The sequence below is a fragment of the Genypterus blacodes genome, unplaced genomic scaffold, assembly GCF_046128005.1.
Source record: "Genypterus blacodes isolate CSIRO-AG114 ecotype Tasmania unplaced genomic scaffold, CSIRO-AGI_Gbla_v1 ptg000131l_1, whole genome shotgun sequence".
NCBI lineage: Eukaryota > Metazoa > Chordata > Actinopteri > Ophidiiformes > Ophidiidae > Genypterus > Genypterus blacodes.
Genome location: NW_027466933.1, coordinates 1,799,140 through 1,821,478, shown reverse-complemented (window position 1 = coordinate 1,821,478; position 22,339 = coordinate 1,799,140). Strand labels below are relative to the sequence as shown.

Here is a 22,339-nt window from a genome sequence, read left to right as displayed (position 1 = left end):
GTGTGTGTGTGTGTGTGTGTGTGTGTGTTAATTGCAGAGCGGTACACGGTCGGCTCCAGCCAGTCCAGCCTGATCCATCTGATCGGCCCGTCTGACTGCACGCTGCACGATTACGTTCATGGAGGTGAGTCCGAGCGCTGCGGCCCGGGTGCCATGGGATCCTTAGGTGAGCAATTAGAGGAAGTGAACTCAGAGGAGCTGCCTGGACTGCAGTCCGGCCTGTCAGGGCGTCACCCGGGACGACCCCCAGTCTGTACGCTTTGTGAGCCAGAGGTGCTTTAGTTTAACCTAAAGTATTTTCTGAAATCTCCTGAGGATTGCTCGTTGAACGCTAAAAAGGATGATCCTATATGAAACCCTCTGAAGGGCAGAGAGAGAGAGAGAGAGAGAGAGAGAGAGAGAGAGAGAGAGAGAGAGAGAGAGAGAGAGAGAGAGAGAGAGAGAGAGAGAGAGAGAGAGAGAGAGAGAGAGAGAGAGAGAGAGAGAGAGAGAGAAGGAGAGAGAGAGAGGAGAGAGAGAGAGAGAGAGAGGAGAGAGAGAGAGAGAGAGAGAGAGAGAGAGAGAGAGACACAGACACACACTTGTCAATATCACACACCTTCTATTCCGCCCAGAGCGCTTTTTGCTAATGAATACTTAGCCAGCTTCCCTCACGCTTTGTGGCCTCGGGTGTGTGTGTGTGTGTGTGTGCGGGACGGCGCTGTCTTCTGTTATCAGCTTGAGTGTTGAGGGAGAACAGAGCAGTGAAGCAGGAGACAGACGACTATAACAGGAAATGGAACGTGGCGCTCCTCTTTCCGATGGAGAATTGACGTTTAGATGGCGTTTCCAAATTTTCACTCCTTCCTTTTGATGTCTGGCGAGGCTGTGTGTGTGTGTGTGTGTGTGTGTGTGTGTGTGTGTGTGTGTGTGTGTGTGTGTGTGTGTGTGTGTGTGTGTGTGTGTGTGTGTGTGTGTGTGTGTGTGTGTGTGTGTGTGTGTGTGTGTGTGTGTGTGTGTGTGTGTGTGAGTGGAAAATTCATCTCTGTAATATTTCCATTTTAACTTTTCAAAAACAGAGGAACAAAGCACAGAGTCAGAAGGAGATGAGACTGTTCAACTTGTTTGATGTGAAAATACCGTAAATAAATCCGTGCCGTTTCAGTTTTATGCCAATTTTCATGTTTACATTTCCTGCTGCTAGGCGACAACGATCAAAGCGAGCGACATTTCAGCGAACAGACGCAAAGAAAGTTGCGAAGAGGAAATGGGAGGAAAATGCGAACAGAACGTGTAACGATGTCGCCGTGTTCCAGTTTGTCCTCTGAACTTCACCTTTTTCTCTGTGGCAGTAAATCGTAATTATAAGAAGCTTTGAAACGTAAAGGAGCAAAAGGACGACGAACAACACAAGACCTGAACGGAGGCTTATTATCTGTTGAGGTGAAGGGTTTCTGCCTCGTGCTGCCACTTTTATTGGGGTCAGCGACGTAAAGAGGCCACGAGGGAGTCGTCACGCAGCCGGGGTGGAGGGAAAATAAAGGAAACGTAGGGCGAGAACGAGGGAGGAGGAAGAGGAGGTGAAGAAGAGGAATGGGAGGAATGTGGGAGAAGGAGAATAAGAAGTGTCTCGCTGAGAAATCTGGGCAATTTGAGATCAAACGTGGAAGATTCGCGCAGGTCATTTAGGCCAAAACACACACACACACACAAACACACACACACACACACACACACACACACTCATTCCCGATCATTAGGCTTCTGTGTGTCGTCTTCTTCGCCTTGTTTGTTTACATAACAGTCGGGTCAGGCTGCCAGTCTGCAGCAGACTGATGATTTCTTCACAATACTGCAGGACTCCGTTTTCCTGTTGCATTGTGGGAAAGTGGCCCTAATGAACAGAAGCTTGAGGAGGAGTGAACACAGAAACATTCACAATCACACACACACAACACCTTCTGTCACTGTGTGTGTGTGTGTGTGTGTGTGTGTGTGTGTGTGTGTGTGTGTGTGTGTGTGTGTGTGTGTGTGTGTGTGTGTGTGTGTGTGTGTGTGTGTGTGTGTGTGTGTGTGTGTGTGTGTGTGTGTGTGTGTGTGTGTGTTTGGCCTAAATGACCTGCGCAAATCTTCCACGTTTGATCTCAAATTGCCCAGATTTCTCAGCGAGACACTTCTTAGGACCACAATGCTTCAGTGACGCTCGCTCGGTTTCCATCTACTTTGGTTTTGCAGGTTTTGAGGAGAGTTTGGTTGTCGTGAGAACCACAGAGAGATTTGATGACGTTCTGATTGTTATTTCCCCCCAAAGCGACAGTCCGCTCTACATTTGCCGGGGTTTGTGTTTTATCACCAGTTGAGACGGCGAGCAAGCGAGCGAGCGTGGTGAAGCATGAAACTCGTCTCTTCTGTGTGTTTTAACGCTGCAGCTTCTGTTTGAATGAGATCTGAAAGTCTTCAGTCGACTGCACAAACACCTGGAGAGACTCTGAACGCCGGGAAAGATCAGAGGAGCAGAAAGTTTGGCTCCAGCCCGCCGTGATGCCCATTCTCTCTCTCTCTCTCTCTCTCTCTCTCTCTCTATCTCTCTCTCTCTCTCTCTCTCTCTCTCTCTCTCTCTCTCTCTCTCTCTCTCTCTCTCTCTCTCTCTCTCTCTCTCTCTCTCTCTCTCTCTCTCTCTCATCTTTCCTTCCCTTCATGTTGTAAGAAAGCTTTCCACCTGTTTCCATGGAAACAGCTGTTGATTGCCACAGGTGGAGACCCCTGCTGCCTGATTAAAACAAATAAGCCAAAAAGCAGGAACACACACACACACACACACACACACACACACACACACACACACACACACACACACACACACAAAGTTTCAATTTCAATTCGATTTACAATGTAGATGTTCCATAAAAGTGCGTTTGTTCCTTTGTACAGGCATCAAAAGTGTGTGTGTGTGTGACAGCGAGGGAGGGAGGGAGAGAGAGGGAGAGAGAAATATAGATCTGTGCCTATAAAAGTGTTGTGGGTGCCAGGATGTGAGGCGCCGTAGAGCGCAGGAACACATCCATCACCGTCGCTCTATATGAGCTGTCCTCCGCTCTGATCTCCGCTCTGTGGGTTTATAAACATGTCAGCGCCAAGCGGGGGGGCGAGCACACGTCCACTGGAGCCTGTGTGATCGACCTTTATGAAGAAGTGTGTGTGTGTGTGTGTGTGTGTGTGTGTGTGTGTGTGTGTGTGTGTGTGTGTGTGTGTGTGTGTGTGTGTGTGTGTGTGTGTGTGTGTGTGTGTGTGTGTGTGTGTGTGTGTGTGTGTGTGTGTGTGTGTGTGTGTGTGTTAGCTTCTGTCTCTGTATTCCTCCTCTTGTTGTGAGCGTTTCTTTTACAGGATGGAGGCAAACAAACACGTGACATTCCATGACAAAGAGGTCAAACTCAAACTGCTGCTCCTGGTCTCTGCGCTCAGTCGGGTCACGTGTTCGGTGAGGCGTTCCGTGTTCTTCTGCTGATTGATATGATGAAGTCAACTAAGTGTTCCCCTGTGATGTCATCCAAACACACAGTGGAGACGATGCACCTGTGGTGACTTGAGGCGGTCCTGTCCTGTGTGCGTCTTTAAAGTCACCTCCTGGCCGTTTACACAACTTTGTGCCACACGACTCTGTCCAGCTTCTTCAAACGCTCCATTACTGCCTGCCTGGTGGCCAGCAAGGCTCAGAACAGCTGGAGTTGGTAAGATACATATGAGAAATATGTGGCTTACAGGACTTTCAAAGAGTATGTGGGTGGGTTGTTGCGTGGCAATAATGTTAACAGGAGCTGTTTCTATAGTAACAGCTCATTAGGAGGCAGTTTGAGGCTGTTTGATTATACTGTCCGTGATTAAAGCACTCGGGCAGGGGATGAGAAGGGACAGAAAGAAAGAGAGAATGGCCAGAGTGGAGGATGAAATGAGGGGGAAGAGGGAGGAAGGAGTGAGTCAGAGGTTTGATGTGGAGAGACTGGGATTAAGTAAGAGGAGCAATGAGAGAACATGTGAGCGAGGCAGAGGTCATCTCTCCCTCTCTATGTTCTGCCCAATCTTGTAACGTGCCTTGGTAGCCGTCTGTGATTAAAGACGGCGGTGGCTGGAAGATGACGGCGCTCGTCGTTCTCCCGACGCTCGCCCATCGACTGCGCTGTCGCCAAAAACACATTTGGGGGAAATCGTCAGAAGGAATCTGATCACAGACCTCCTCTGCCCCACAGCCAACTGGGCTGCACTGGGGAGCCGCTTACTAATTGCCACTTTTTCCCCATTTGAAGTGAGCGCTCCCTCTTTCCTGTTCATACACACATATCCCCCCCCCCCTCGCTGCTGTTTGTGTTCCCACCCTACGGCTCAGAGAGAGTCATAGTGAGCCGTGTCACCCTGTGAATGTGTAACGCCGCCCCGCGGCAGCTTTGGCCTCACATGTCCTCATTTGTAGTCTCACACAAAGCCTCACTTTAACCTTTAATGTCGACTGGAGGAGGAGAGGAGCTTTGTGGGAGTCGCCTCAACGGTTCCACGTGCGGAAGGGATTCATCAAGGGAGTCAAAACGCTAAAGTTTGACCATATCTGCTCCTGTTTGGATATTTGGTATTTCTGTCAATCGTGTTAACATTCACATTGCCTGTAAAACTTCAAATGTAAACACTTCAAGATAAAGCAACGTCTCATCCTGACGGATGATGGAGACTTGTGATAGGTGCAGAGTTACAGACGGATGTGTTCCCACGCATCCTCCCCCTCATTCTCCTGCTGTGGATTATTGATATTCCTCTCTGGACCACAGACCGCTACAGTCGCTGTGGTACTGACGGTCAGAGGAGCTAATAAAACATTTTATTGGGAACCGACCGAGCATTTTCCCACAATGTGACACGTCCAGCGACAACTTGAGATTGAGTGAAGCATAAACGTCTTTACGGTTCATTCTGCATAGTCGCTTCTTGGCACCGACAGAAGAATGTTCTATTTGTTTTCAAACGTCCAAACCTGCAGCTTTAACTACTTTTGGCAACGCTGCCTTCTAAGCCGTTCTCAGTCTCTGTGGGAGTGTGATGGAGAAGAGCAAATGGAAGTGAAGCCACCAGGGGCTCCTTTTCCCAGAGCGTCAGGGGAGATGATGACTCTGGGGGGGAAGCTGGAGCTCCGTCTCCTCGCTGCTCCACACGCCACAAAACCCTCAGAGAGTCACAGCGTTTAGATTAGATTACCAAGTTCCAGTTTTCATGTTTTCATACCTCAGTCCAGCCTCATAGCACCACAGCATCGCCCTTAACATCCTCACACATTGCATTCAGACACATGGGATGATTTTATTATTTACCATTGTCTCATTGATCATCTCTGTTATAATCAAGAATTAAATCTTTAACAGAGACGTTTGTGTGGAGCGTTTCCGGTGCAGAATAGATTCAGCTGCCGGAGGGTTCATCTGGACTTTACACTGATGAGAGGCTGTGCAGGAAGCCAGATGGTTTGTGATTGTAGTTACTTTGGAAACTCGCTCTTAATGAAGGAACGTTAAAGTCTCCATCCTTCATTGGTTCCCTGTCCTTGTTTGAGAGAAATCCTTATAACTTGGAGCAGCTTCAGGAGTTTGCGTCCATCGCTGGAACGTGATTCATTTCGGAGCGACTGAACCGTAAAGGTGCCGTCGCAGGAATATGGGAGCGGCACTGAAAATAGATGTTACAGCAACGAATGACAAAACATTCACGTCCTCGACTCCAGAAACGCTTGTTAACTTGCACTTTAGTGGTATAATTAGAAAACACGGGTCGTGATCTGGATTGAAATGTGGGGATGTGCAGCTTTAAATGGAATCAAAACGTTCCAGTTCCCCTTTCACGTCAGTCAGAGTCTCTGCTCAGTTGTGCCCAGGTCGTGATCCTCCTCCATTAAGTGTTACATGTTCAGGCACGACTGCTCCGGGTCGCCAACAGCAGACGCCCGCGGTGCCTCACACCCGGGGGAAATCTTCAATCTTAGGTGAGATCCCATCAATTTTCACAAACACGACGGAGATGACGAGAGGGAGGAAAAACAAGACAGGCTTTTGGAAAAATGCCTCCCACAGGCTTTAGGTAGGAAGTGGAACGATTCCTTGCCCACACACTTTTAGCGCGACTCGCTGCTGGCACCTCTCTGAACTGTGGCGCCAGCATATCAAAGAGAAGCGACACGTTCGCCAATCAAAAAGCTTTTTAGGTCGAGCTTAAAATGACAGATCCTTTCACGACTGAGTGCAAACGATCCGCCGCAGCTTAGCAACGTAATTACACATCAAAGTCAGGAGGACCAACATTAACCCACGTTCTATTGAAACCACCGGAACAAGGTTTTACCTCCCAGAAGTAACTTGGCAGAACTTTTCACAGATATCAGACTTTTCTCAGCGTGATCAGTTGGCCGTGACGACGGGGAGACGCGGGGCTGAAAGCGCGTTTTCATTCTCAATCAGCTCAGCAGGAGCGTTTCACAGTGAAAGGCTGCGTTTGGGAGCAGGCGGCACATTCTGTTTGTCCTCCCACATATTTGGCTGTCATAAATAGAGCGGCGCAGTGCAGATGGCAGCAGCTTTTGCGACGCCAAACCGAGCCAGCGCCGCGTAAAATACCACTCAGAGGGGAAGACGGCGGGCAAATGCAGCGTCGGGGAACAGGGTCAGAGTATTTAAAAAATCAGTTTACATTAACTAACTCACCCTTTCACCCCCAATGAGAAAGGCTGATTCACACTCCATCCCAGACGCTCCACTTCCTGTGAGAAATGCAGCGAGCACTGTGTGACTCTGGCTCACAAGGCCGCGAGTCTTACAGCACATCCGGCGGCTGATTTCCTGTCCACTTTGTGTCCTCTGTTCCATCAGTCACCTTGAGCTCTGCAACGGTTTGATTCTCTGCACAAAATGTTGCTGTTCCTCCTTCAGTCAGCTTAAAGCTTTTAAAGCCTGTGAGTTCCAAACTTCTTGAACAGTACTGCTGTTTGAGCTACTTTATCTTTACTTCAACAGGTTAAATTGAAACAAAACTTGCCTTTGGATAGCAGCCTCGATTCTTTTCACCTTTCGTATGTTTAGGACACGTTGTTGAGTAATCGTACGCAAACAGCACATGTAGAAGTCGCATAGCACCCAAATACCTGCGGCGTCCACTAACAGGAGGAAGCAAACATTTTACAAATGATCCTATCACCGCCGTGCAACTTCTGCGGCTGTTGTTCATTAGTGCTTTTTGCTATTTGTCCTAAATTGGGTTCAGTTTCATGAAGGAAGGACGGAAAGAAAACCAAGCTGAAGGAGCGCAAAAGTCCATAACAGTTTGACAACATTGTGATGCAGTCGCGTTTTATTTGGGCGACTGTCAGGACGACTCCAAACATAGCGACACGCTCGGCCGAGCACCGCCGCAAGTGTTACAGCGTATTTCATCAACGCCTCTCCTCGGTGTGTAAGTGGACTGAGACTGTTCTAGAATCTGAATGAACTAATTTTGCCGACTAAGCTGAAACATACCTCGACATCGACATTCTCAGGTTAATAGTCAGATCACTGTTGATTGGTTGAAGAACTTTTATTGACAGTCGGCTGATTGATCTTAGCCCGGGGGTCTAACGATGCTGAAGGAGAATCAGATTTTTGCGGCAGGAAATGGAGCGGTTTCAGCTTCGGGTCGTTCTTGTTTTTGGCTGTCGGGCTGAGTCGATCTCATCTCAGTCTCAAGCACATTCCAGTGAGATAATGAGCGCATTAAGGCTGAATGGCTACCTTTGATTAGCAGAGAGAGAGAGAGAGAGAGAGAGAGAAGCTTGTGATGGCTGGAGTGCTTCTCGCTACTAAAAAAAGGCACTTTGATTCTCAGATGTCTCACCGCCGCTCTGGAGGCCTTTTCATCACAGCGACTCAGCTGATGAATTCTTTGTCTTATCAGATCCTTTTATAATTTCCACTTTTGTACTAAATCCTCAAGTCAAATGAGGAAAAGTTTTAGCAATTCACTCAATGTCGTTGCTCTGAACGGTTTGTAGAGTTTGGGTTCCTGGAAAACTCCTCCCCAAAGAAATCTGTGAGAGAAATATTCTAGAAATCATAGAAGTTCCACACAACAATCTGAACAATCTTGGATTAAACCGATAGTTAAACAGCTTAAATTCGACGTTGTATGCATGTATCTGAGGTCAAATTGTGTGTGTGTCTGTGTGTAACAGGTGTGACCATGAAGCTGATGGACGAGGTCGCCGGTCTTGTGGCCGCTCGCCACTGCCGCACCAACGTGGTCACCGTGTCCGTGGGCGCCATCAACTTCCACCGCACCATCAAGAAAGGTGAGGCGAAACTCTGTCACACGCTACAGAACCCCCGAAGCCTGAGGGGAGGAGATTGGTCTCAAATATAAACACATACACACACAAACTAGATGATAAAGGGGACCTCCAGGTTCCTTGAAATAAAGCACAGAATACCTTAACTTTTTGTGAAGTTATAATATAGATACTGAAGGTTTGTTTATATCTGCCTTATATGCATTATGCTGACTGCTAGAACTATACAGACAGTGTAAAAGTAGTGTTTTCTTTCTTTCAACCACAACTGTGTTCTATGCAGTTGCACAGGTTGAAGCGTAGCGATGCACACAGGATGAGATCACAGCGTCACTTATTCCAAATCACACAAGCTTCCGATCGGGCTGCCAGGGAAAGAATCCGCAGATTCTAAGGAAGCCTTTTCCAAAACAAGCTGATTAGCGACGGCAGAGATGCTGCGTTGCATTAAAGCCGGGCGTGTGTATGTGTGTGTGTGTGTGTGTGTGTGTGTGTGTGTCATATTATAGCAGCCACTGGCTACAGAAAGCTGTCTCAACGGCTTCACACAAGGCGAAAGCTGCTTAGCCATTAATGAACTGCACTGTCTAAATGCCCAATTACAGCATAATGTGGAAAAAGCCAGCAGCCCATAAAGTCAACCTCAGACGGTGCTACTTCAAATTGGGGTAGCAAACATTAGCAGCTGTCACATTGTTGCTAATCAAGAGCGGTTGTGTTCTGTGGAGGAAAACGACTCAAGAGCTCATTTGCAAAAGTGCTCTAATTTTTATTCAATGGTAAAAGTAGAACACACACACACACACACACACACACAAACACACACACACACACACACATACGCAGGACAAACTTTACCGCTTTAAATTTCATAAAGAATGGTGGTTTTCTGTTTTATCCGTCCTGTAAGATTGAACCTTTTCCCATTAGCAGCGTTTGTTTCTGAGCTGAAGTGTTTCTTTGCTGCACAACCGAGACAATCATCGACGTCCTCCAAACTCGTCCCAGAGAACATTGTGATTTGTCCAAATTCAAAGCCCCTAATTTTAAAGGTTAACCTCTAAACTCCCCCGGTTATCAAACACTTAACCTACGGCATTGAACCAGCTCAGCACATTTATATGCACTTTAAAACTTGGATTATACAGCCATTAAGGCAATAGATGCTTTCTTTCCCTGTCTTCAGGGCAAACCCTGTTGAGTGCATGTATACGTACAGAACGATGACACAAGTCTTAACACGCCTTTCCTCTTATAGCTGAAAACTGTGCTCATATTTTAATTGGTTGCCATTGATCCAAACTTTACAAGACAGCGAGGAGCAGCAAAAAAAATACCAGTAGAGCAACACATCCAACAGAATGTGAGCCCAAGATACAGCCGACACACAGCTACACACACACACACACAAACACACACACACACACACAGGATCAAAACACTAACTGTGCACTCCTGTCGGTTATTAAAGGAATAAACTTCCCAAAGTCTCCAGAGAAGTAAGGACCCAAACTCTGTCCACTCAGAATGAGCAAGAATTCCCACAAGATTGCGACAATGTTTCTCCTCCAATTCTATTAAAAACAGAAATACATGAATGGGACCTTGGATACAATAGACGGGCATGAAAAGAACCCAAGTAAACGGTACAAAGTGAGTTTTTGAACCCCAAACCCTTAGGTCAGTTGCATCAGCTATGGTAAAGGCACATCACTCAGCTTGGCGTCTGTTGATGCAACCCAGACGCCCCTCGCTGAAATCTCAATGTTATGATTAGCTCAGGATACGATGTTAACAGTGGAGCGGCCACCCCTCTCTCTCCGGTGCCAGCGGAATGACGAGGCGGAGCGGCTGTGCCAGCTCCGCTCCGACGCTCCTGCCAAGCAAAGGTGAACGTATTCAAGCGGTATAATAAGTGAGGAAGCGTCATGTGGGAGGAAGCTGCCGGTTCTTCTGTGAGTCGGAGCAAGTTGGCTTCACGTTGGCATTGACGGAAAGCTGAGCAGATTGGTCCGAGTCCACGTCTGCCAGCTGCTGCCAGTCTCTCCAGTTGTCTGTCCGCTGAGCTTAGGTGGCGCTGACATGATTTCCCCTGGCTTCTACACTCACAGAGGTGTCATGTCACCCGTAGATTTCCCATTTTGCTTAAGGTGGTCAGACAAAAACTCAGCAGACCTGCTTTGGGAAATGAGGGTCAGGGAAAATCTGCACCAAAACATCCTCTGGCCCTGCGGCCTCCACCTGCAGCTCTGCTCTGGGGTCTGCAGATGTGTCTGAGTTGAGGTTAGTTGTTGGATTTTTGTAGCCTGAACTTCCATCTATGCTGCCATTTTCGCACAAAACCAAGAGAGAACCACAACAACACTGTGTCCCGTGATACCGCCAAATACCCGCTTGCATTGTATTTCATGGGCGTGTAGGCGGATAAATTCAGTGTTTATGTGCTGACATGTTACTGGAGTGAAGGACCAATCACAGACCAAGCTGTCAGGGCAGTTAGGATGTATGGGTTTGTATGAGTTTGTCTCCCAGGATGCATTTCTATCGGTGTGAACCCCCCCTTCTGTATATTATACCATAAAAATGACATCAAATAACTAAAGGCCCCCTTAAGTGCCTGTCACAGCCTGAGCCAACGCTTGTCCTCCATATGTCACGTACACCTATGTGAGGCCCAGATGGTAGCAGGCAACGGGGACACGCTGAACATTAAACACATCAGGAGGGCAAGTTAAGACCTCGGACATTAACCAGCGCATGATGTTTTGTTTATGAGTGTGTGGAGGCCCCTCGGTGTCTAGCCTGAGCTAATGGCACATATTTACAGCCGCACAGGGCGCAGGCACAGACCATCACCGTAAAGCAGGGCCGCCTCACAGAGTCCCATACTTACAGGATCTGTTCTTCATCGCCCGCATCATCCTTCAGACACGGCAAACACAATTAAAGCCATGGAAAGTTAAAGCGGACTTCTGTCTCCAGGTACGCGTAGTACGGAGAACAATGCTCGTCTTCAGCTCTGCTCTGGGACGCAGTTTGGTATTGTAATATAAACCTACAGACTGGAAAACAACCCGGGGTCTGAGTCCAGATGTGGGTTTGTTGTACCGTCACAGTTGATCTCTAACTGTAATCTGGGGGGACAACATTCGCTAAAAGGAGAGAGAGAGTGAGAGAGGGTTCTTTTCTTCTACAGTTTTCTTCTACTTCTTCCTGGCCCAGGAAATGAACCCATGGTGTTGTGGTGCATCCAGATACATTTAGCCAAACTACAGTTATAAACTTAATTCCTGTTATTGTGATACCTGCAGTCATTTCATCTGGTCTCCTCTTTAAGCATCCTTAGCTGAGCTGTAAAGTGATCGTGTGTGAGGTATTTGCTGTGTGTTCCGTCTTGGTGGAGCTGAGTTCTTGCCCCTGTAGAATCGAGTCCTTTTCCTTTAAAGCTTGAACCTGAAAGTTAACGTGCAGCCTAGAATCTTGAGTAGAGTTTTGCTCTCACAAAAACCCAAGAGTTGGAGAGCTCACAAGTCACCGGAGCGAACCGTTTAACTTTCCTCCCCAGCAATGGACTTGAAATGGACATGAAAAGCAGCGGTGATGTCAAGGCGAACAATCAGACGTGTTACCGAGGAAATCAGTCCCTGACGTAGCAGGCGTGCAGCAGGCGCTCGCCTCCATCACCAATCACAGAATACCCAGAGGCAGACGGGGGGAGAGGCGCAGAGTGTGGAGCAAACTGCAGAAGGTGAATGAAATGAAAGGAGAGCGAGGGAAAACGGTGAAAAGGAGAAAGACGAAGAAAGAGAACTACATTTTCCTTTGTGGAGTTTTCAGAAGATTCAGGAGTGAAGGAATTGAACCATTGAGTCTTGGAAGCAAACATTCCACCAATTCAAAGACGTGCCTGCACCTCACATATGAAGCTGTCTGTCCCAGTAACAAAGTGAACACGAGTTAACCTTTGACCTCCTGTGGAGCCCTAACTCACAGCCTCATGTGCAGATTAAAGGGTTTCCTCAATGGATGCTCCATCTTTGAGCCGACACACAGAGCCTTGGGGTCTGCGTCTTGATGATTTGAGACGAGCCTCTAACGTCAGAGTGCTGCTGGGATGAAAGCCCTTCATTTCCCACGCCTGTGTTTTATTATTTAAGACTTTGGCGGTTTTATAAGATCTGAGTTATGCGCTCCGGAGCTGTAACCGTGAACGCCGCCTCTCCTGGTTTCCATGGCAACCGGCGGTAATAATAGAGCGCAGACACATCAAAGAGCAAAGGAACACATCAGCCGCTCCCCGTTAACGTCAGCTGACTGTTATTTCACTTCTTAGGCGATGATGAGATGAGCAGAGTCGAACGCATCAGACGGATCAGAGCAGCTCAGGCTGAGAATGAGACCCGGACATGAAACAAGTGTAACAAGATTATAGTTCAACACCGACTTAGTTCGACACGCTTCTTCACATTTTCTCACCTGGGTACAATAATGTAAATGCTCAACTGTGTCTTTTAAATTGTCTGGTTTAATGTTGTGTGTAGTTTATAGTTTCCTAGTTTGATTTAGACCTGCAGTGTTCATCGACGACTCTCTCTCTATCTCCCTCTCTCTCCCCCTCTTTCTCTCTCTCTCTCTCTCTCTCTCCCTCTCTCTTCTCAGGCTGCGTGGTCACCGTGACCGGGCGTATGACGTTCGCCAGCAACAAGTCGATGGAGATCGAAGTGTTTGTGGACGCCACCTCGCTGTTGGGCACCGACCACGTGAAGTATCGGGCCGTCTCCGCCTTCTTCACCTACATCTCGTTGGACAAACACAACAGGCCTCTACCCATCCCTCCTCTCAAGGTTGGTGGCACACAGGACCTGACTTCACAGATGCACCCGTGTTCTGTTTGTCCCTGAGTTACAGCCCCAAGTCACACTGGGTGAACGTTGAGACAAAGAACCATAGACATAGAACCTGCATGGAACCAGGATGTGGGAGAGACGTCACTTTGCTCTCAGGTTCATTTCAAACTTTGGTTTCTCTCTCTTATGTTTTGGTTTGTTGATGTCTGGCTCAGTTGTATCTTCTCTCTCTCATCTTTCTGTCGAGGCTTTGATACAAACATGATGAAATATACACAAAGTCCAAAGTCCATCTATTTTCCATGAGGTCATTCCCGGGCCTGATGGGTCGTCTCTCAGTTGGACGTACCTGAATCGAAAATCGGTTTTATAAATTTCAAAGCACATTTCCACATTAAAGGGAATGTTGACATGGACTTTAAAATTTCAAAATGGACTTTATTTTTATCCATTTTTTATACAGTTCATTAGCACAGTAGCACGTAGCTCCCAGTAGCTAACCTGCTACGCTATTTACTTCGTTTCCCTGGCTACACTGAGCCGCCTGAGCTTAGAAAACAACAGAAACACAACAGCACAACTTTGTTGCTGTTCGTTCTGCACAGAGCCAAATGGTGCTGCGAGGAGTTTCTGTCATTTGTTTACATTAAAACTTGTGTTTGTTAGTCAAAAAGTGGCCGACTAAAGCGTTACTTCCTTTCGTAATCATATGATCTGAAACCTGTATGATACGCTTCGCTGCTTGTCGTCCCCTGGAGTTTAACGCAGCGTGCTGAGGTTCTCCGCCCTAACGCCAGAGTGAAACAGGAAATTAGCGAGTGTGAGGTGGTGCTTGTCAGTTTGGATGAGAGCGAAGCGTGGAAAGGGCTTGTTGTAGTCACACACACACACACACTCACACACACACAAAAAGGTGTTCAGCCATCCTATAACACCATGACATGTCTATTTGTGAAGTAGGACTCCCGCACGGTCCTGAACTTCTCTGCTTCCCCGCCTCTGCGTCGCTGCTCGTCAGCCTTTTCAAATCTCCACATTTCCATTTCAGACGAACCTTTGCTTTGTTTGGCCGCCGTCTCCGTGCATTCGTTAGCGGCTTTTTCATCTCACACACGAGCCGCCTTCATGCCCATGATGATGATGATGATGATGATGATGAGAGTCATTGTAATTCCTGCCTCACCTCCATTTCATGAGAAAGGGAGGCTTCAAAAATTTCCTGGTGATTTTAATAATTCATCCGAGACTCTATAAATGGAAATCTAAATGGAAAACTGGGCTGCCAGGGGTTTGATGTAGCACTGCAGACAAACAAAGTGTGTTTGTGTGTTTGTGTGTTTGTGTGTGTGTGTGTGTGTGTGTGTGTGTGTGTGTGTGTGTGTGTGTCTGTGTGTGTGTGTCTGTGTGTCTGTGTGTCTGTGTCTGTGTGTGTGTGTCTGTGTGTCTGTGTGTGTGTGTGTGTGTCTGTCTGTGTGTGTTTTTTGAGCGACAACCAAAACACAGAAAACCTTGGCTGGAGAAATTGGACTTCATGTGTTTTTCTGTTAAAGCCAAACTAATAGAAAGGCAGAGTTGGAGCCTGTGTGTGTGTGTGTGTGTGTGTGTGTGTGTGTGTGTGTGTGTGTGTGTGTGTGTGTGTGTGTGTGTGTGTGTGTGTGTGTGTGTGTGTGTGTGTGTGTGTGTGTGTGTGTGTGTGTGTGTGTGTGTGTGTGTGTGTGTGTGTGTGTGTGTGTGTGTGTGTGTGTGTGTGTGTGTGTGTGTGTGTGAGAGAGAGAGAGTGATAATGGCGTGTGTGTGTGTGCACGCACTGGAACAGATCATTGAGCACAATTTGCGCGTGTGGTTTTATACGAGCGAGGCTTAACTGTTTACTGAGGCTTTAACACGGAGACGAGATGGACGGAGACGAGACGGACGGAGACGAGACGGACGGAGACGACGTCCGTCCCTCCTTGTATAAACCAGGAGGAGACAGGAAATCAGATCTAACACGTCAATCCAATTAACACCTAACTTTCCCCTCAGAGTGGAGATGTGGAACTGTGAAGAACGCAGAGGAAACGCTGACATCAATTAGCCTCATGAGGCAGAATAATAACGAGGTCCGATCGTGTCAAATGGCGCCGAAGCCTGTTTGTTCCCCCGTCAGAGAGTCAGCTGCTCTGGAAATCAGGATGAGTCCAATTTGACTCCGGCGCCATCATGGCCTGGTCTCTTTGCATCCAACTGAACCAGCATCATAAGTCAAATATGCTAGATTGATTGATTGATTGATTGATTGATTGATTGATTGATCAATCGTTCCACTTTGTATTTTTATTTAATCTTCAGCTGTTATTCTGCTATTTTATTCTCTTGAGTATTTGTCTCAGACGTCTCCATGGCGCTCGTTGTCTTTATCTTTATGTTTACCGACTTGTTTTGATGTGATATCGGGTTTTTTATTTTCCAATCACAAACTCCTGGAAAGCTCTTTGATTCACTCTCTAAGTTCAGTTCAGTTGATTCTATGGATCGATCTGTGAAATGTGGTGGAAATCCTCCTCCTCCTCCTCCTCTTCCGTGTTTTAAAGCAACACGCCTGAGACGACACTCAGCCTCTCTGTAGACGGATGAGTCCTAAGTGCTGGCTGACATTTTCATAATGGACGAGCTTGAGATCAACCTACGCTGCCGCCTCTCTGTTCAAATGTATTTATTCTTAAATGAATCCACGCGCTCTTCGCCCTCTTCACACTTCTTGGCAGCGCATTTCCACTTATAGACACTGAATCCATTTTCTCTGAAATGTCACAGGATCCAGGCCCAGTCTGGACTCTGATGTGTCTCCTCTCTCCTCTCTCCTCTCTCCTCTCTCCTCTCTGTATTTAAACCAGCGGCCGCAAATCTCTCCCCGGGCAGCCGAGCATGTAAACAACAATAATCACCCTCCTCTATACCGCCAGAAAATGTCAAACCGTCACCGATGTCATTTTTAGAGCCACTGTGCTGATTTATGCGGCCGTTGGATTCTAAGAATCTAAGAATAACCCGATTGAAAGGACAGCAGCTGCTATTTCTGACTGCAGGTGATTTTCCCTCCATTCTCTCATCATCCTCGCTCTCTCTCTCCAGCCTGCACGCTGCGATGGCTATTTTTAGCCTTTCCCTTTTTAGCTCCACAGGGGGTTAGGGACCGAGTGTGTGTGTGTGTGTGTGTGTGTGTTGGGGGGTGGGCTGTCACTACTGTTAGCGTACGGTAGGTAGAGAATGAGGGCGACGAGAGGAGAGGAGAGAAGAGGGAGGGAGGAAGGAGTTAATGGCTTCCCTCTCCACAGCAGTATCGTTGAAAAGTGCTGGAACAAAGAATGTGCTCACCGGTCCTCTGTAGAATCGTCCAGAACACCTGGCCAGACCTTTGGCCCCTTTGCTGTAGATCTCTGTTAGAGTTGTAATGTGTAATCATGGAGCTTCGTCAAGGTCAGATGAGCAGGCTGGTGTCTGCAGAGGTCGCACAGCGCCCAGGCCTCAGCTTGTGGCAGCTGCTCACTGGACAGACGTGCACGGTGGTGATGCTCTAGCTGCTCTAGCTGCTCTGTGGTCTGACTGAGCACAGCTAAAGGGTTGTGTGTTTGAAATGAGGCTGTGCAACAACACGTGTAGCTCCTTTCTGTAGCGTGGGATTGAGGATATTGAGGCGTGGCGATGCAGATTTATAGCATGCACAGGAAGAAGAAGAAGAGGAGACTTTGTGTGACTTTGTGTGTGACAGCCGTCTGAAGCCCAGCTCTTGGTTAGGCTCCATCCACAACATTCCAAAGTATTGGAATGTTGGAGCAATGAAGTATTTGGGTTCGGTTTGCTGTCAGCGATAACCAAGTATAGACAGGAAACAGAGAAACAGATCTGCCAAGCACGGTGATGAACATGACGTCTGATGATGATGGTGTGTGTGTGTGTGTGTGTGTGTGTGTGTGTGTGTGTGTGTGTGTGTGTGTGTGTGTGTGTGTGTGTGTGTGTGTGTGTGTGTGTGTGTGTGTGTGTGTGTGTGTGTGTGTGTGTGTGTGTGTGTGTGTGTGCGTGCGTGCATGGTGTACTGAGCAGCAGCAGCTTCTCTCTCTGAGGACCTGGTAGCTATTTTTCACACACACACATGATCATCTGACCAGAACGTCCCCACATGGTGACATCGGTCCAAAAAGGACTTCTCTCAGTGTAGCTGGAACTTTCCACACGTACGCTTCTCTCCTTTGCCCTCTTTCCTCCAGGAGCAGTTTGAGCTTTAATGATCAGGATATAAAAGCCTAATTAATAATCCATATGAATGTAGAACAAAGTGACTGATCCATCACAGTATGAACCCCGAGCAGAGGACAGACTACAGTGAGCAGGAATGTCTTCAGTAAAGTTTGAGAAGTGATTTACTTCCCATCGACCTTCCTCACGTTGACCCTCCTCCTTCACTTTTCAGTACCAAACTAAAAAGTATTTTGTGAAGTGAAGATAAGCGATGATTGAAACGCCCTCAGCCTCCCTCCAGGCTGTACCTCCCTCTCTTATATGTTTCACTTTTTGGACTCCCATCTCTCCCTTCTCTCCTCCTTATCCTCCTCCTCTTACATTACATTACATTACGAGCATTTGGCAGACGCTTTTATCCAAAGCGACTTACATTACATTACCACCCTACGCAACGATTTAGGGAATAAAGGAAGCAAACTCTGCGTAATGACAAACAGGGAAAGGTCAAATGAAGCGTGTGTGATTTCCTCCTGTGTCACTAAAGCTCCTTTCATGTCCTCATTTATTTTTACTGCATTTTGTATTTATAATGTCCGACTACACCAGGTTTGGCTCCTCAAGCAGCCTCCTTTTCCTCTGCTCTCTCCTTCGCCCCTTGCTCACTCATTAATCGCATCTCTCCATGTCTGCTTTCACTCTCTTTCATCGCTCAATCCAAACCTCTCTCTCTCTCTCTCCCTCTCCCTCTCTCTCTCTCCATCTCTCTTCCTCTCTCTCCTCTATCTCCCTCTCCCCCAGCACACATTCCCCCCTTAGCCTCTTTTCCTCATCTCTTTCTCTCTCTCTCTTTCTCTCTCTCTTTCTCTCTCTCTTTCTCTCTCACTCCCTCCCTCCCTCCCCCCTTCCTCTCTCCATCCCCCCCCCCCCCCGGCAGAGACTCAGCTGGCCTCCCTTGTCATGAACAACAAGCCCGGTTGCCATGGAGACCTGCTGTAGTCCACACGAAGCGATGCACGTTTATTTTTAGACGCCTCCCATTCAAGACAATCAGCAACGGGTTAACGGCTCGGCTCGTGCCAGAGCTGCAGATATTTCTCCCTCTGTGGTAATCTGAGCATGCCAACGTTCTCACAGTAACACGGGAGGAACAGGAGGGTTTAGAACGTTCACAATACCTTAGAACCACTCTATTTAAGAAGGTTCTGTATTCAGTAATGACATAATGTAAAGATTTGTGCAACATTCACTCTCACAGATGTTTGCTGTGCAGGTGAGTTCATAGTGAAAATGTTCTCCTGCAATATCCAACCATTTACACCCAAACTAGGTCACTGATATTGTTTCTATATGTTGGAGCTTTTGCCGTTCACTTAGCCGGTCCATAGTCTGTAGAAAGAACCCTTATGGATCCATGGAAACGCCTCTGAAAGCTCCTCTACATGGAGCCGGACTCTAATATCAGGGTTCAGCAAAGAGAATATGAAGTTGTTTGGTTCGATGTGTTTCATCCATGTTTCAGATGTACATGGTATCTCTCTTTGCGTCACACGCGCACGCACACACACACACACACACACACACACACACACACACACACACACACACACACACACACACACACACACACACACACACACACACACACTCACACCACACCACTCACAGATGGTTATTGCTTTCCTCACGCTTCTCATCTTTGTTCTACTTTTGAAGACGCTGGCATTCAGCTCTGCCCCGTGCCGACTCTCATCCCAGCTCGTGTCGGCACAAAGGAACCCTTTTGGCATTTAGCTGGTATTGTCTAAGCAGGACCCATCTACAGGCCGTGTCCCTGTTCCACGTTCACGCCACGCTGCCTCCTCCTCCTCCTCTCCTTCCCGCACTAACAGCACTTTCTCCTGGTTCCCACTTCAGCACCTCTAATGTGTTTCCAGTGCAATCATTGCCCCTGACCTTCACTGTTATGGTTCACACTGTGTATGTTAGACACATACTATTCTATAAACCCTTCTATCACACTAAACCTGGACAAGTTAAGGTTTGTTATGTAGTGAAACTGTCCACCGTGTTTTATTTCTCTCCTGCTGGCGCCTGAAGAGTGCAGATGAAAGATGATAAGGGAATAATATCATTTTTCCAGGTGAAGGCAGACTGAGTGGCTTTCCACAGGGAATCTTAAAAGCTGTAGGAGTGGATAAATTCATTTTGGAAGACCTGATTACAAGTTGCTCACATATCCTCACATTGTCACATGGCAGAGCCCCTGCAGTGTTTGATCGTCCTGCATAATCATAGTTATTAAAGCAGAGCCACTGTGGGAATAACAATTACACCAGGACACCAAAAGGACATTTGGAGTGTGGCACTGAAACGCATCGGTGGGTTGTGCAATTGGTTCATTGGTGAATGATGTAAGAACCAAAATGAATACAGACAAAGATGGAGGGCACGGCGTGAAAGCTGAGTAAAAGTGAAGCTTCTATAATTGTTTTTTGTGACGTTATTGCAGAAGGAATCTCATCATGCAGGCCAAACTGTTTAAGGACAGTAACTACCCCCCTCCCTCTCCCTTCCATTTGACCTGTGGATCTACATACTAGTTTAAAATTGCATCACTCTCATTCTTCTCTGTCTTCACACAGCTACATTCACACACTCGCTCTTCTCCCGGTGTCTCGGAGCAGAATCACCTCGTCTCTCCGCTTCAGACTAAACGATAGCGGGCCGTACCTCACGTTGTTAGGAACCGTCCATTTTAATTAGCAATAGTCGAGTGTACAGTTTGTTTTAATTGGCGTGTTCATTAAAAGAAGATGCAGAGTCATTACCACCTCAGAGCTGCAGCTCACATGGCTTTAAAAGTGTAATCAAATAAGGGTTAACTCCTTAAGGGCTGGACTGACAGAGGGAGGGAGAGAGACAGAGAGAGGAGTGAGAGAGAGAGGAAATGAAAGGCAAACAGCTCACAGCCATTGTTAATATAAAGATGAAAGACTAATTGTACCATAAACTCAAGTGTACTCAGCTGTATGTTACTACTTTCATAATATTTCATGTGTTTGTGCCATTTTAGTGGACAGAATGCTTTTAACCAACGCTGCATTCCTTCTCTCATAAACCTTAGAGTTCTGTCAGTTGTTGTTCTTTTCACTTTCTCGCCACGTTTGACTCGTGACCTCCGGGCTTCTTCCTGGCATTATGTTTATTACTTCCCTGTCAGTAGACCTTCGTCACCATCTGGCAGCTTTGCGTCTGCGCTCACACTGAGTGGCAGGTGCCTCTGAATCTGCTGACCACCTGCTGTGAGCGCCGCTAAGAGCCTCCATCTGAACATGTGGGGAAAGGAAGATTTACCACCAAACCCTTTTAGACACTTTCACTCACTGGGAGTGCAGCGTGATTCTCCAGCAATATAGAAGCTTTAGCACCTGACTAGCTGAAGACTCTGATGAAGAGTTGATGACTACATTACATTATCTTAGCCTGTTATGCTGCTTGGTTTCCAAACATCACTGGTATAAACAATTTCCCAACAGAAAACACGATAAAGGGGAATTCCAGGTGGCATTATAGGTATGCGTGGTATTCTTCCCTCCAGGTGGAAGAGGCCAGCTGTTTTCTCTAAGACACATTGTGATGTCAGAATGGAAACTGAAACTGAATCTCTTTGTTTGTTTGCTCTCTTCCTCAGACTGAAGGAGAGGAGGAGCAGAGACGTTTGGAGGAAGGTAAAGCCCGTTACCTCCAGAATAAGGCCAAGAGGGAGGTGGAGAAGGAGCAGTAGTGACGCCCAGTACACAGTATCTACAACACACTACTGTACACCTATGAAGGGACTCAACACAACATCCTCTCTTCTTTTACTGTAGCCTTCTCTCAAATGCAATGTGTGCTACACACACCATAGTGTTGGCTTTAAACTGTACATGTGTGTAAGAGTAAGATTTTATTTACGTATGAAGACTTTTGATGCTCATTGTCTGAGTAAAAAGGTTTTTATTTGTTTTGTTTATTTAAGTGTGACGACTTTGTGATCACTCTCAGAGATGTGATGAATAAAGGATTGTGCTGCGCTCGCCTCGTGTCCGTGCTGGTTTGATGATGATGATGATGATGATGATGTCATATTCTGGGGCATGCCTCGGCAGAGAGGGAAAACGTCATCCATCGCTTCAGCACTCACTTCACTTTCACAGAGGGATCGGAAGAGCTGGGGGGGCGTGACTCAACTGGCAGCTCTCCCACACGGCCCCGCCTCCTCCTCTCCTCTTCCTCCTCTGTATATCTGTCAGCCTTTGCTCCTCTTCACCGCTCTCTTTTCTCTGTCCCGTGTCGTCATGCCCTCCTCCATCTCCATTCTCTGCTATGTCAGCTTCTTCCTCCTCTCAGTTGATCCATTCATCTCCTCCAGCCTCCTCTCTCCTTTTCTCTCTCTCTCTCGCTCTCGCCCTCGCTCTCTCTCTCTCTCTCTCGCTCTCTCTCTCTCTCTCCTCATGAGTTGATTAGAGACACAGCTGGAATCTGAACTGGAAAGATGTGTGTTTGTGTGTACATCTCAAACAAGCAGAAGCAGCTCATGTTAAAAGAAAAAAATCCTCTTGCGTATAAAGCAGTGACACTACAACACAAATCTTCTATCCTAATATTCAAATGAAGCATATGTGATATTAAAACACAATCAATATGTGTGTTTAAAGGCATCTTAGCATTGGCGAGAAAACAACCTCAAACATTGAATTGAATTTGTACTACTTTGAACTCATTTTGGTGGCTTGGGTCTGCGATCTCCTTCTTTGGATCTCAACCCAGAGCCTGTGAGCAAGGATAAGAGTCTGAATGCAGAACCTCCAAGTCATGCTCGAGTAACTGTACCTCCATACCACCTGTGATATTCTCCACAACAATAAAGAATCCATATCAACACCACCATGTCAGGACTGAAGAA

At 47.1% G+C, this 22,339-nt stretch overlaps 1 protein-coding gene across 5 annotated transcripts in view; it reads left to right on the top strand.

Moving 5' to 3' along the window:
• acot7 (acyl-CoA thioesterase 7) overlaps positions 1-21,470 on the top strand; it is a 33,671-nt gene extending 12,201 nt beyond the window's left edge. For all 5 annotated transcript variants that reach the window (XM_076163434.1, XM_076163435.1, XM_076163436.1 and 2 more), the window contains exons 6-9: positions 38-124; positions 8,213-8,329; positions 12,986-13,170; positions 21,086-21,470. In XM_076163434.1, the coding sequence (XP_076019549.1) occupies positions 38-124; positions 8,213-8,329; positions 12,986-13,170; positions 21,086-21,178 (482 nt within the window). In that variant the 3' untranslated portion in view covers positions 21,179-21,470. The remainder of the gene's footprint in view (positions 1-37; positions 125-8,212; positions 8,330-12,985; positions 13,171-21,085) is intronic.
• The last annotated feature ends 869 nt before the right edge of the window (positions 21,471-22,339 follow it).